A 14,668-nucleotide genomic window follows, 5' to 3' on the forward strand; every position below is an offset into this window, starting at 1 on the left:
TCGTACCCTTCTCTCTCTCTCTCTCTCTCTCTCTCTCTCTCTCTCTCTCTCTCTCTCTCTCTCTCTCTGTGTGTGTGTGTGTGTGTGTGTGTGTGTGTGTGTGTGTGTGTGTGTGTGTGTGCGTGCGTGAAATAGTTTCGAGAAACACAACAGTCGAAACTCCAAAGGCGGCCGCGAGAGAATTTCGTCGGTCAGTACTCCGCCAACGAGACCCCCGAACTCGAGGGAAAGATTTAAGCCGCTCTTGCCCCCATATTTTATCAAAATTATGCCATATGGCAGACAGAGTATGGCAGACTTTTTTTTACAACAAAGGAGACACCTCAAAGGCACACACAAAAAAGGAAACAATAATAAAAAAGCCCGTTACTCGCTGCTCCTAAAAAGAATCCAATGATTGAGTGAAGTTGTTACAGAATGTTTGAGTGAAGAGTTCAGCCTTAGAGATAGATGAGACGGCAGTGCTGCCGTCTGGGTTAAGAAGAAGCAGGAAAGAGAAAGAAGTGAAATTGGAGGAGATAGTTTTGGCTAAGTGCCAGAAGTCTCTGGAAGAATTAGAGAAAACTAGGTGTTGACATTTCATATAGATAAAATAGTTTTTGGTAAGTCGAAGAATATATTTGGCACGATTCCGGGCGGAAATGTAAAGATCATGGTTAGCGGGAGTTCAAAGGCTCACAGACATGGCAGACACACACCAAAATATGGCAGAAATGCCATAATTAAGGCAGGCAGCGCAACAGTGGTGTGTTGGTTTGGGACCCTGATCAGAGCTGACAACGTCGCGGAGGCAACGGTGTCAAGTGTTATACAAATTTCTTTTGTATGAACTCACATAGAGAATCATGCATAAAAACCTTTTTTTGTACGAGAGAGAGAGAGAGAGAGAGAGAGAGAGAGAGAGAGAGAGAGAGAGAGAGAGGCACGGTTCGGGAGCTGAGTTGAGACGTGACACCAGTGTATGGAGAGCTACCTACTTCAACGGCGCCACTTTAGATGTGTCGGACTATACTTCTACTGCTGCTGCTGCTTCTTCTACTACTACCACTAGTTTTGCTACTACTACTACTACTACTACTATTAATAATAATAATAATAATAATAATAATAATAATAATAATAATAATAATAATAATAATAATAATAAAATAAGAGTAATAATGATAATAATAATAATGACAATGAATGTAATGGTGTTAGTTACGACTAAAACAACAACAACAATAACAACATTGAAGAATGAAAATGAATAGACAATAAAACAAAACGTCTCCAGTCGCCCGCCATCAAGCCATCGAGCGAAGAACGGAGCGAGGATTACTTGAGGAAGAGGCACCCAAGGATTATATACTATAAGGATAGCACACTGAAACGTCATCGATGACGTCATGACTGTGGTATGTTATCTGGTTCACTCTCACCCTGCTCTTACGGTATGAAATGTACTAGAAAACCCTTATTTATTCTTCTCCATGGTCAGATTTTGCGCTTTTTTGATTGCTAAGGATAAGTAATTAAATTAGGCAGTTGTTGTGTTGGCTAATAGTATACAATAATATAGATAATGTGAGATACATGGCAAACTAGCTGCAGAAATATTGGTCTGTTTACCATCGATGCTTACGTTTTCTGAACTTTTATTAACATTAGTTTTCTACAATTTAATTTGCAGGGGTAACTAATCCTGTCCTATATAATGAAAGTATTTTTCTGTTATACATAAATTTATATTGTATAATATTTACGCAGATTTTTAAATAAATGAATTTACCTTTACCAGACTTTCACTATAGAGCTTTATTGGCTTTTCTTTAATGTTATCACTTTCTTGGAAAATGTTTGGACCTCACCCGCGCAGACTTCACCTTCACTTTATCTTTTCGTTTGCACGCCAAATCCACTTCTTCAAGGTGTGTTTGTCTCTAGGAAACCTAATGAACTTAACACCTTGACGACTTTCCGCAGTTGAGCCACTGTAACACCCATGTACACCACAAATCACCATTTTCACTGAGCACGCTGCGGTGAGAACATAGTGAAGTGAACCAGTTTGCTGCCAAACACCATTTGTTTACATGTGTGACGTCATCTGCGGTGCATTGTGGGTAAAACAAAAGCTTAGTGAGCTATCCTTATAGTGTATAATCCTTGGAGGCACCAGTACTGTGTTTCTGGCTGTCCCTCTGTTCCTAGCTATCCTCCCTTTCTTTACAAACAAAAGGCGGATCGCTTTGAACACGGATCCATGTACGCAGTTGGTCGCGCGTACATGGGTGTCCCCCCAGCGTTTTCAAGCACGGGAGGGCATATTGTTTTGTAAAAAGTGAAGTGAAGGGCCATATACGGGAAACAACATCTTTCTGTTTTCAAAACAAAACAGTCGATGTGCATATGCAGGCCCGTTATTTTGGCGGATTTTTTGGGTGGGGTGGAGGGCATCATAGGTTTATGAGGTGGGGATGGAGGGGCGAACGAATTGAGCAAAGCCATGCTGTCGGGGGATGCCTGGAAACAGCTCTGTTTACCTACAAGTCTTTGTTTACATTCGCTTCTGGGCATGCACAATTCGCGGTAGGGTAGCTAGGAACAGGGGGACAGAACACCGGAGGACACCACTCCCATGAAAGATCAGAGCAGCTCGGCTGGCCCCGAGACAGAAATGAGCTCTGCCGCTGAAGGTCCGCTGGAAAGAAGAGAATAAAAGTGTTATATTCTTTCACTGCCTTATTGTCACTCGGCCGAAGATCCTTGACAGGTCAGCAATTAAAACGACTCCACAAGCTATTGCGAGAGAGAGAGAGAGAGAGAGAGAGAGAGAGAGAGAGAGAGAGAGAGAGAGAGAGAGAGAGAGAGAGAGAGAGAGAGAGAGAGAGAGAGAGAGAGAGAATATTAGGAGTCAAAACAGTTACATTGACAACTGTCACATCACTAATTAAGACTTGCTCTTGGTGGTTGCGCGGAATGTCATAATCGTTATTTTTAATGTCCCTCAGCGATTCGTATGTTTTTTGCGTGTATGTGTGTTACTTTATGTGTGTGTGTGTGTGTGTGTGTGTGTGTGTGTGTGTGTGTGTGTGTGTGTGTGTGTGTGTGTGTGTGTGTGTGTAATTTTAGTAATAATAATAGTAATAATAACAATAATAATAATATTAAGATCTGGCAGCCGTTAGGCTGATAATTTACAGGTGTTAAATCCAAACAAATAATACAAGGCTTTACTCAATAGGAGAGAGAAAGAGGATGGTTTGGGAGGATAGGGGAATGCTAAAAATAGAGACAAAAGGGGATGGGGATGGTGTGGAGGGGGCAGAGAGGAAAGCGGCGAGGTGCTAATCCACACCGCGGCCCTTTGGGTTGACAGAGCTATCACTGCTAGATATTGCTTATCATCCGCACTATCGCCGGCACTGCACTTAGTTTGTAGCGGTTTGTACCCGAAGCACTGATGGGGGTAGGTTTGTTGTAATGCCTGATGAATCGGGTGAGGGGAGGAGCGTCGGGTGGATGGAGGTGACGGTGGTGGGTGGTGAAGCAAGTCGACGCCAAATTTTGTGAGGGCATCCTGGTGCCTTTCAGAGAGCCTCGGCAGACTCGAGTGGTCTTGGCATTGTTGTAGGTGTAGTAAGCAGGGTTTAAAATTACCCTGAATGTCCGCTTAACCCTCTCTAGCTGGTGCCGTTGGGTGATGGTCAGGGAAGATGACCATGCACGACGGGGAGGCATACATTCGTTCGGGTTAAATATATCATGTGTATATGCTGTAGAGCTCAGCAACCTGAAAGAGCGCCCTGAGACTTCGCAGCGTGTACAGCTTGAAGGAGGCTGCTCTAACGGTGTGGGTGACGTGCTGTTGTCCACAGTAATGCCAAATAATTTTGTTAAATGAAAAACCTAGAGATGATGTGAGCCAACTGAAAGCTGTGGAGGTGGCAGTCCTCTTATAGAGGTGCAGAAGTGCATCACCATCTCTTGGTTTGGTTGACTGTGGCACTGTTGTCCACCGTCCATGCCCGAAGCCTGTCGAGTGACACTTAAAGAGGTTCGTAGTCTGGAGCCCTGCTGTTAACTAGGATACCCACGGTTATATATAAATATAATATAACGTACTTCCAGCGGTGTGGGGTGTCCATGAGGGCGTCGTTAATGAGCACCAGGAAGCAGAGAGAACCAATGTTAGTGCCTTACGGGACGGCACACGTCAGCTGTTGAAGAGACAGAAACATATGAGCAAACTACCTGTTGCTGCGGCCGGTGAGGAAGTCAATCAGCCATGCGACAAGATTAGGATGAGGCCCAAGCAAGTAATGACAAGTTTTTTTTTTTCTTTTTTTTTTTACGTCGTAGCCTATTGCGCCGGTAGGCTTCTTCCCGATGGATCCTGAATTCCTGATGGTCGGTCCAAGGCTTCTTCCCGGTGGGGCCTGTTGGTCGGCCCAGCCCGTTCTGGCGCAGGCGAGTGTTTATAGTGGCGCCATCTTGCATTCCCTCATGTTGCCCTCCCGGAGCTCATCTTTAATCCTAGAATCTAGAGTCCGGGTTGATAGGTGGTCTTCTGGACAGCATGTGGGTAGTTTTAAGCCACTCGGCGGCGGCTGAAACATGCCAGCTTGGTGGCACCGGTCGGGGATTGAACTCGCGTCCTCCTGAACGCGGCGCCGTCTTGCTATCCATTCAGCCACCGCCTACCCTAAGTGTGGTCTACAAGGTCAAATGCTTTCCTGAAACCGACAAAACCCAGAGCAAGGGAGGTGTCATGTTTGTCCAGGTGGCTGTGTATGAAATCTAGAAAGCTGACCAGGCAAAGATTGGTGAAGTGTTTCATGTTGCCAAACTGTCGGATGTCAATGAGGTTACTTATATCATCACAAGGCTAGTTAAATATGAAGTCTTCACAAATAAACCTGGGGATGGGTGTGATGGCGGCTAGCCTGAGGTCATTAAGGGACTGTGGTCTGGAAGTTTTGGGAATGGTTGTGACGTAGGAAATTTTTCAGTCGCTTGAGCAAGTGTGTAGTTCAAGTGAAGCATTAATTATGGAGCAAAATGGAGTCTCAAATTCAGGGGTGACTGCCTTATAAATTTTGATTGGGATATCAGTGGGCGTGATAGTTTAGTGTGTCCGTAATTTCTGAATTATACTGAAAACATCAACCTCCTGGACGTAGGGGGGTGGGGAGGGAGGTGGAAGGTATGCCGGGAGGGAGGTGATATCAAGTTGTGTGTGTGTGTGTGTGTGTGTGTGTGTGTGTGTGTGTGTGTGTGTGTGTGTGTGTGTGTGTGATGAAAAAGAAGACTCTCTCTCTCTCTATATATATATATATATATATATATATATATATATATATATATATATATATATATATATATATATATATATATATATATATATATATATATATATATATATATATATATATATATATATATATATATATATATATATATATATATATATATATATATATATATATATATATATATATATATATATATATATATATATATATATATATATATATATATATATATATATATATATATATATATATATATATATATATATTTTCCCGACCGTCTTGGAGACCGGTCCAACATTCTAGACCTCTTCCTTACCTCTAATCTTTCTGCTTATTCTGTCAAGCTGTTCTCTCCGTTGGGCTCCTCCGATCATAACCTTATTTCTGTATCCTGTCCTATCGCTCCTGTTCATCCTCTGGACCCATCGAAGAGGCGATGCTTCTTACGTTTTGCTTCAGCTCAGTGGGACGACCTGAGGATGTACTTTTCCGATTTCCCGTGGAATGATTACTGCTTCCAGGAGAGACCCCTCTGTGTGTGCCCAGGGCATCACAGAGGTGATTGTCTCTGGAATGGAGGCATACATTCCACGTTATTTCTCTACTCCTCATGCTGAAAAGCCTTGGTTTAATCATGCTTGTTCTCGTGCTATTGAAGATAGAGAGGCAGCTCACAAAAGGTACCAGAGCCTTTGCACTCCTACTAATCATGAACATTTCATTTCAGCCCGGAATCGTGCCAAATCTATTCTCCGACTTATCAAAACCTCTTTCATCAATAGAAAATGTCAACACCTTGCTTTTTCTACTTCTTCCCGTGACTTCTGGCACCTAGCCAAAAATATCTCCTCCAATTTCACTTCTTCCTCTTTCCCTCCTATCCTTAACCCTGGCGGTAGCACTGCCGTCTCATCTATCTCTAAGGCTGAACTCTTCGCTCAAACTTTCTGTAAGTACTCCACCCTGGACGATTCTGGGCATATTTCTCCAACTCATCCCCCCTCTGACTCCTTTATGCCTGTTATTAAAATTCTTCCTAATGTTTTCTATGCCCTCTCTGGCCTCAGCTCTCAGAAGGCTTATGGACCTGATGGAGTGCCTCCTATTGTCCTTAAAAACTGTGCTTTCGTGCTGACACCCTGCCTGGTCAAACTCTTTCGTCTCTGCCTATCAACATCTACCTTTCCTTCCTGCTGGAAGTATCCAGTCCCTCAAACTACCAAACTACCGCCCTACAGCTTTACTTTCCTGTCTATCTAAAGCTTTTGAATCAATCTTTATCCGGAAGATTCAAAAGCACCTTTCCACTTTTAACCTTCTATCTGATCGCCAGTATGGGTTCCGCAAAGGGCGTTCTAATTCGATCTTCTTGCTCTCTTAACTGACTCTCTGTCATTCTCTCTTAGCCGTTTCGGTGAAATTTTCTCTGTTGCATATCGAAAGCCTTCGATAGAGTCTGGCACAAGTCTTTGCTTTCTAAACTGCCCTCTTTCGGATTCTATCCCTCTCTCTGTTCCTTTATCTCCAGTTTCCTTAACGGCCGTTCTATCTCTGCGGTGGTAGACGGTCACTGTTCTTCCCCTCAACCTATTAACAGTGGCGTTCCACAGGGCTCTGTCCTATCACCCACTCTCTTCCTGTTATTCATCAGTGATCTTTCCATAACAAAACCTTGTGCCCTTCAATGCCTTAAAAACTCAATTTCTCCACCTATCAACTCAACGCAATCTTCCAAACACCTATCCCTTATTCCTCGACAACACTCAGCTGTCACCTTCTTCAACACTATATATCCTCGGTCTATCCTTAAATCAAAATCTTAACTGGAAACTTCACATCTCCTCTCTCATTAAATCAGCTTCCTCGAAGTTGAGCGTTCTGTATCGTCTCCGCCAGTTCTTCTCCCCCGTACAATTGCTATCCATATACAGGGGCCTTGTCCGCCCTCGTATGAAGTATGCATCTCATGTGTTGGGGGGGGCTCCACTCACACAGCTCTATTGGACAGAGTGGAGTCTAAAGCTCTTCGTCTCATCAGCTCTCCTTCTCTTACTGATAGTCTTATATCTCTTAAATTCCGTCGCGATGTTGCCTCTCTTTCTATCTTCTATCGATATTTTCACGCTAGCTGCTCTTCTGAACTTGCTAACTGCATGCCTCCCCCCCTCCTGCGGCCTCGCCTCACACATTCTAATGAAGCTCATCCCTATACTGTCCAAACCCCTTATGCAAGAGTTAACCAGCATCTTCACTCATTCATCCCTCACGCTGGTAAACTCTGGAACAATCTTTCTTCATCTGTATTTCCTCCTGCCTACGACTTGAACTCTTTCAAGAGGAGGTTATCAGGACACCTCTTCTTCCGAAATTGACCTCTCTTTTTGACCACTCCTATGTACTCTATTCGGGAGCAGTAAATAGCGAGCTTTTTTTTCATTATTATTTTCGCTTTTTTCATGCCCTTGAACTGCTCTCCTTTTCTATAAAAAAAAACAAATTAAACGTACTATGCTCCCGAGTAATCGTGGCACATAATATTAGGACATTAATATAAAATCTTTTAAGTTATATAATAAAAACTATCAAAAATGGTCCAAACGTTGGGACCATCGGCGTTTCCTGCCGGAGCGGGGCATGCCTACTGTGATAGTAGTGATGACTACCTTCATACCTGTGATGACTACTGTAATAGTTGTGAGCACTACATCAAGTCCTAGCCATCCTTGCTCCCAAAAACTTGAAAGTGGACTATATAAAGAGCGACAGACGTCCGTCTGTATATCCTTTATAGACGACCAAACGGTGATAGCTACAGACATAAGCTTTATATGTTTTTGAAGCGTACTATGCTCCCTACGATTGTTTATCATATAAGAAATCTGTTTTTTCCTGTGTTTTATTTCTTCCGGGCAGCGCCGGGTACTTCAGTTAGTGTATATATATATATATATATATATATATATATATATATATATATATATATATATATATATATATATATATATATATATATATATATATATATATATATATATATATATATATATATATTCGTACTGTTTACTTCATCTGAGCCGTTTCAACACAGGCATACATTTTCGTTATTTTTTTTTTTTTAAATCCTTGCATCCTGCTACTCCTGCATCCGACTGCTAGATACGTTTTATATAATGATACTGAAACGAAAACATGAACAGCGAAGTCGAGTAGTTTTTTCTAGACTTCTGAACTATGAAAAAATCTGAGATATGCAATTTTACGATAAAATTTCTTTAATAACTTGTTTTTTACATTGCCGTATATTCCGTATATTGCCGTATTATTCGGCACACTGCATCATCCTGAGCCTCTTTTTCCTGTCCCAGCTACGACAATCGGCCGGGCCGCCTGCAGCCCGCCGAGGATCGCCACTTGGTCAAGAGTCGCCTGCTGCAGGGCCGCGCCACCTTCCGGCCGGGCCACCTGCCGGCGCTGCACATCAAGCCGGTGGGGAGCAGCGACCAGGCCAACTATACCTGCAGGGTAGACTTCCGGATAGGTGAGCCCCTGGTGTGTGTGCGTGTGTGTGTGTGTGTGTGTGTGTGTGTGTATATGTGTGTGTGTGTGTGTGTGTGTGTGTGTGTGTGTTCACTTCCCACCGTGTGTTCTCCACCAGCCACGTCGCGGCGCACACACCTGAGTCTCCACGTGGTTGTGCCGCCGGAGCCGCCCGTCCTAAGGGCTGGGGGTCAGCGGGCGACGGACGGAGTGCTGGGGCCGCTGCAGGAGGGCGGCGCCTTGGAAATCACCTGCAGCGTGGCGGGCGGCGACCCTCCGCCCTCCGTCTTGTGGAGGCGAGACGAGGAGGTGAGTCACTGAAGGTCAGGGGTGAGGGGGACGATACGACGGTCTTGTGTTGGTGTTTCTTCTCCCTCGCAACACAGACCCTTCCTGCCCTGCAGTTTTATCTTCCAGATGATACTTAGGGCGGTGGTATTATCCTCATTATCCTTATGGCGATAAAAGCGAAAGCCTAGTAGTTACTAACGTAAATTTAATGCCTTAAAACTTCCACAGTCCATTTTATCTCCTCACCGCCGCCAGCCCCGGCATCACCAAAGCCTCCACCAACACCCGCCTCGCAACGCCTCGCTTTATGCGGTAAAAATAATCCTGTTTAGCCATAATCTTCGTCATGGAGGCCGTCGCCACCACCTCGCAGGATACCATTCAGTAGCAGCGACAGCCCGTTGGCCGTGAGACTGACGAACTTTCTTTCCTTTCCCTTTCCCCGCGGTAAATTGTTTGATTGCATTACCGCTGAACCATTGCACATTGCCTCCCCCTGGCACGCGTCTGAGGGAGACCGATAAGGCGGGGTGGAGGCGAGGTGCTGGAATTTCGAGAATTTCCAGATTGCAGCTTTGAAGTGGAGAGTTTCTGGTTCAGGGAAAGCCTTGCAGACTCGTACGACCATTCAGGCACCAAGATTAGTGTTCCATCGTGGCGTTTGAAGCTGAAGTTCCTCGTGAGGGGGGTTTCTCAAGAGCTACAGCGGAACAACAAAAAGCTCGATCTCGTCTGGCTATGAAGGTGCACCAACGGAAAAAAAGTAAGAAAAAAAACATGGATACTTTTGACAGAAGCTACGGTGAAGCCCTTCTTTGAAGGAAAAAGACCAGTGGCCTTGAAATTTACACACCCATGCACAGACACACACACTCTCCCGTGGTGCAACTGGTTAGAGCGCTGCGCTGCCAGGCTCCACGGTCTGACAGGGATTCTTTCCGTTGACTAGGAGTGGTTACTGTCCCCCCTTGAGCAAGGGGGATGAAGTGTGTGGTGTGTGAGGTCCTGAGCACTTGCTCATGTCGGGAGGGTACCTGTCGGTGATTACGAGTCCAACACGTGATCAGGCCGTGGTTAATTACACACGCACACACACACACATTCACACACACACACACACACACACACTCTCTCTCTCTCTCTCTCTCTCATTTCTATTTATCCAAGTTCAAATTTTTTTTATAATAATAATAATAATAATAATTTATTATTATTATTATTATTATTATTATTATTATTATTATTATTATTATTATTATTATTATTATTATTAATATTATTATTATCTCCTCGATTCAAATTTCCACGTGGTTGCTTCGCAGAGGCCTGAGATGCCAGTGCTTAGTGCTTTCCCACGGTCGATATCTCACTATTACCAGTTGATATGTTTTGTCTTTATATGTTTGACAGTTTGAATAACGTTTCACACTGTTCCCGTCATGACTTTCCTATATTAGTAATCTTTCGTTTTCGCTCAAACGCAGGAGAATTTCTCCCCTTCCTACCTTCCTCCCCTTCCCCTTCACTCCTCCATATCCTCCCTACCTATCCTCCTTGGCTACTGCAGCTGCTATTCAAGGTCGCAGCACCCTTCCTTCCCTCCTTCCTTCCTTCCTACCCTCCACCTCCTCCTCTCTTACATGACGCTGATCTCTCCTCTTCCCCCTTCCCTGTCCCCACCTCGGCAAGTTGCAGTATTGACCAAAAAAAATAAAAATAAATGACATGTCCCACACAGATATCTTTTTCTCCCGCCCACTGTCATTTTCTACCCCATCCCCTCCTCCCCATTCCCTTCCCTCCCCTTCCTCCCCGAAATTATTTTTATTTATTTTATTTTGACTACCGCTACCGCAGTACAGCACATCGCGTACCGCACTAGGAAAGAAAAAAATGGGACCGCACTACCGCAACCACACTACTCCGGAAAAAAAGTACCGCACTACCGCAACCGCACTACTGATTTTTCAGTACTGCACCCACCTCTGAATATCGCTCCACACTGTCTTGCGTCCCTGGAATCCAGACTGCTACCTCAGCCAATCCTTACAGCTGAGCCTGAGGATGACATCTTCCAGGGTCATCAAAGTTACTGCGGCTGCATCCGTAACATCATTGGCAGAACCCAAATTACCTGACCCTACCTTACCAGGCCTGCTCTCGTCCAACACCCCTCCCACTGGAGGACTGGAAAAATATTATTCCAAAGACAGAAAGAGGGTGAGGTCACATGTCCTTCAAGTCAGATGATTTGACGACGATTTGGTTTAAGATAAGAACAAAAAGAATGCGCATCTGCATTAGCGAAATTGTTGTAAAATTTTCAGGTAAATGTTTCGATATGCTATTAATAATGCCAAAGCCGGAAAGAAACCCAAATGTGTGACAAATTTAGCATAATTGTGTTGAATCTGACCAGCCTACGTGTATGGAAATTTGGTTGGAACTGTGAGTCTGTGTGCCGGAAAGCTGAACGCCGAGTCACGACTGCTTGATTCGACTGTACAGTTTGTTCTGACGGGTCTTCCTCGTCATGGTGCAACAAAACACAAGGTCAGCTCACGCACACGTCACCGTGCTGCCCGAATGTCTCTGCCCGCCTGGCCTTAGCATGTACCACGACATTCAACAATAATTCCTTGTTTAATGACAGGCTCCACGCACAGTACAAGTTCTCGGGGCACAGTACAAGTTACTCATTCACACAGAGGCACGACAGACACGCACGCGGGTGGCACACAGCTCACGCGGGCACTCAGTAACTGTTGAGCACACCGACAAGCCCAAACAAGCGTCTAACTCGTCCTGGCTTCCGCTTGTAAATGCCCGGCGGGCCGACGCCCGCTCCCCTCTGTCTCGTCTCCAATCCCCCCCCCTCCACTGCTCACCCCCGACTGTTGCACCATCCTAGCCACGATTTCATCACATTACCCATGCAAACACATACAACACAAACAAACACGTAAACATACCCAATGGTGTAACAATACCAATTAATTTGTAATAATCTGATTAACATCTATTTTAAACTTATTTTCAATGAAGAGGACCAAAGGAAGTTCATCAGTGTGACTGTCACAACTAAATCCATATTTATATGCCCTATCTCCTTCAAAATACGTATTATGATGTTTATAATACGATCCCCTGAGAGGTTTATGTGAATATGATTTTGTAAAAAGTGAAAAAGGCAACAGCTAAATTTTTTTTTTAATGTTAATCATTTTTTATTTTAATATTTGAAGTATCTATCAGATTGAGGCTGTCCGGGCTGAGCCGGGTTGGCTCCTCTACGTGTTAGCGGAGTTTAGCGAAAGTAGTACCGCAAACGCTATTCCGCAAATGAAATGAAACTTCCGCTATTGTGAATTTGCGGATTTTGCGGACTAATGAGCGGAAGTGCCCAGCACTGACGTGTTAGCGGAGGTTAGCGGAAGTAACACTGCACACGCTAATCCGCAAATTAACGACCTTTTTGTCGCAATCGCAAATCCACAAATGAAATGGAACTTCCGCTATTGCGGATTTGCGGAAAAAAAAACTATTACCACGGGACATGGGCTAGTGTAAAGTCCGGGATTGCCACAGTTTACTTATGCCAGGTTTCCCCAGTAACCTATTGATCAACCAGACCGAAAGGAAGGTTGGCCAGGTGGGTGAATTGCACCCCGACTCCCCTGGTCGGGATTCAAACCCTGTCCCGTGGATTCGTAGTTAGTCACGCTAACCACTACACCATGAAGGCACCTAGATCCTAAATCTCTTCCTTTTCACCAAAGCCCTTACCGTGCCTTTATGAAGTCTTGATCTCTCCCCGCGTCCCACAGGTCTTGGACTCCACGTCAGAGTCGCGGTCCCCAGCACTCACGGTCAACCGGCTCAGCATCCTGCGGCTAACACGGGACTACCACAACGCCAGACTCACCTGCCTCGCTATCAACAACAATGTCACAAGCCCCGCCAGCGCCTCCGTCACCGTCAAAATGAACTGTAAGTAACCGGTGTGCGTTCGTGAGTTTCGGCGTGTGTGTGTGTGTGTGTTTGTGTGTGTGTGTGTGTGTGTGTGTGTGTGTGTGTGTGTGTGTATGTATGTGTGTGTGACCGTTTTCACCATTGTGGGAACCGCGCTCAGCCTATATCTGTCGGTATGGGCATTGAGAGGGACAAGAAAGTTGTGGTGTCGGGTGGGTCGAACGTGTGTGTGTGTGGGGGGGGGGGGCAGGTGTCTGTGGCGTGTGTTTCGGAGGAGGGATTTTCCGACTTTGGTTAGGCCGGGGTCACAGTCACAATTTTGACTCCCAGTGTTGGAAATGTCGCGCTGCCAGACGTACGTTACGACCATCGTAGGTAGATCTCCTTTTTCAATTATTAAGGTGTGGCTAACAAGATCAAAAGCCTTAGTAAAGTCAACGAAAGTTTAGGTGACTGCAGTTTTTCTCTTTTCTAGAGATTTATAAACAAAATCTGGAAGACAGACAAGACAGTGTGTGGTTGAAGTGGATTTGATGTTGCCAAGCTGTTGAGGATCAATGTGAGGGACAATATCAGCATAAGCCCAGTCAAACACAAAACTCTCACATATGAGACTGGGAATGGGGGTGATGGATATGGGCCTGAGCTCATTAAGGGAGGTTGGGTGGGTGGCTTAAGGAGAGGGGAGACATATGAAGTCTTCCAATCTGAGGGGCAAATAATGTCCTGACGGAGAGAAGGATTAAATTGGAGGTGAGTGGCTTTGACAGCTCTGGGAAGAATTCTTTGTGCAGTTTTATAGGGAGGTCAATTGATGTCACAGACATGTTTGCGCGAAGGTGCTGGAGGTGTTTTGCAACCTCAAACTCTTCCACTGGGTCATGGGGGAAGAGGGGCTGGTAGGACAGTCAAGATGCGGGCAGGGTCAAGGGGGGGTAAGGTCTGGCATATGACTGAGAAGTGTGTATTAATGGCCTCGGCTGCCTCCCCGTCTATGAAATGTGAAGCACAGTGGAAGGCGGGTAGTGATTGTTTGTTTTGGCCCGTCAGATATTTAATTTTCTTGTACTAATGGTTGATGTTGGTTCATTAAAAAAAAAAATCTTTTTGTTGATAAGTATGCCTGTTGGGCTGCTTTGACTTCCCAAATCACTTTGTTTCTGAGCGACTGGTACCTGTCGCTGTCACCACACTTACTAAAAGCACTAGTTGTCTCCTGCATTAATCTCTTGATACGTGATATTATCCAGGGCGCACCAGTGGGTGGATTTGCACAGTTCTCTGCGGGCAGGAGCGATGGTATGCTTCCATTACTGTCATGATTTATCTTCCACTTTGTGTGCATGTGTGTGTGTGTGTGTGTGTGTGTGTGTGTGTGTGTGTGTGTGTGTGTGTGTGTGTGTGTGTGTGTGTGTGTGTGTGTGTGTGTGTGTGTGTGTGTGTGTGTGTGTGTGTGTGTGTGTGTGTGTGTGTGTGTGTGTGTGTGTGTGTGTGTGTGTGTGTGTGTGTGTGTGTGATTGTGTGTGTGTGTGTGTGTGTGATTGTGTGTGTGTGTGTGTGTGTGTGTGTGT

The 14,668-nt window shown here is 44.9% G+C and overlaps 1 protein-coding gene across 1 annotated transcript in view; it reads left to right on the forward strand.

Moving 5' to 3' along the window:
• Window positions 1-14,668, forward strand: part of LOC126994151 (nephrin-like) — a 92,784-nt gene that overhangs the window by 47,029 nt on the left and 31,087 nt on the right. Inside the window, exons 2-4 of the mRNA XM_050853401.1 lie at window positions 8,663-8,835; window positions 8,953-9,143; window positions 12,953-13,115. Coding sequence (XP_050709358.1) covers window positions 8,663-8,835; window positions 8,953-9,143; window positions 12,953-13,115 — 527 coding nt within the window. The remainder of the gene's footprint in view (window positions 1-8,662; window positions 8,836-8,952; window positions 9,144-12,952; window positions 13,116-14,668) is intronic.

Source organism: Eriocheir sinensis, unplaced genomic scaffold (genome assembly GCF_024679095.1).
Source record: "Eriocheir sinensis breed Jianghai 21 unplaced genomic scaffold, ASM2467909v1 Scaffold73, whole genome shotgun sequence".
Classification (NCBI taxonomy): Eukaryota; Metazoa; Arthropoda; class Malacostraca; order Decapoda; family Varunidae; genus Eriocheir; species Eriocheir sinensis.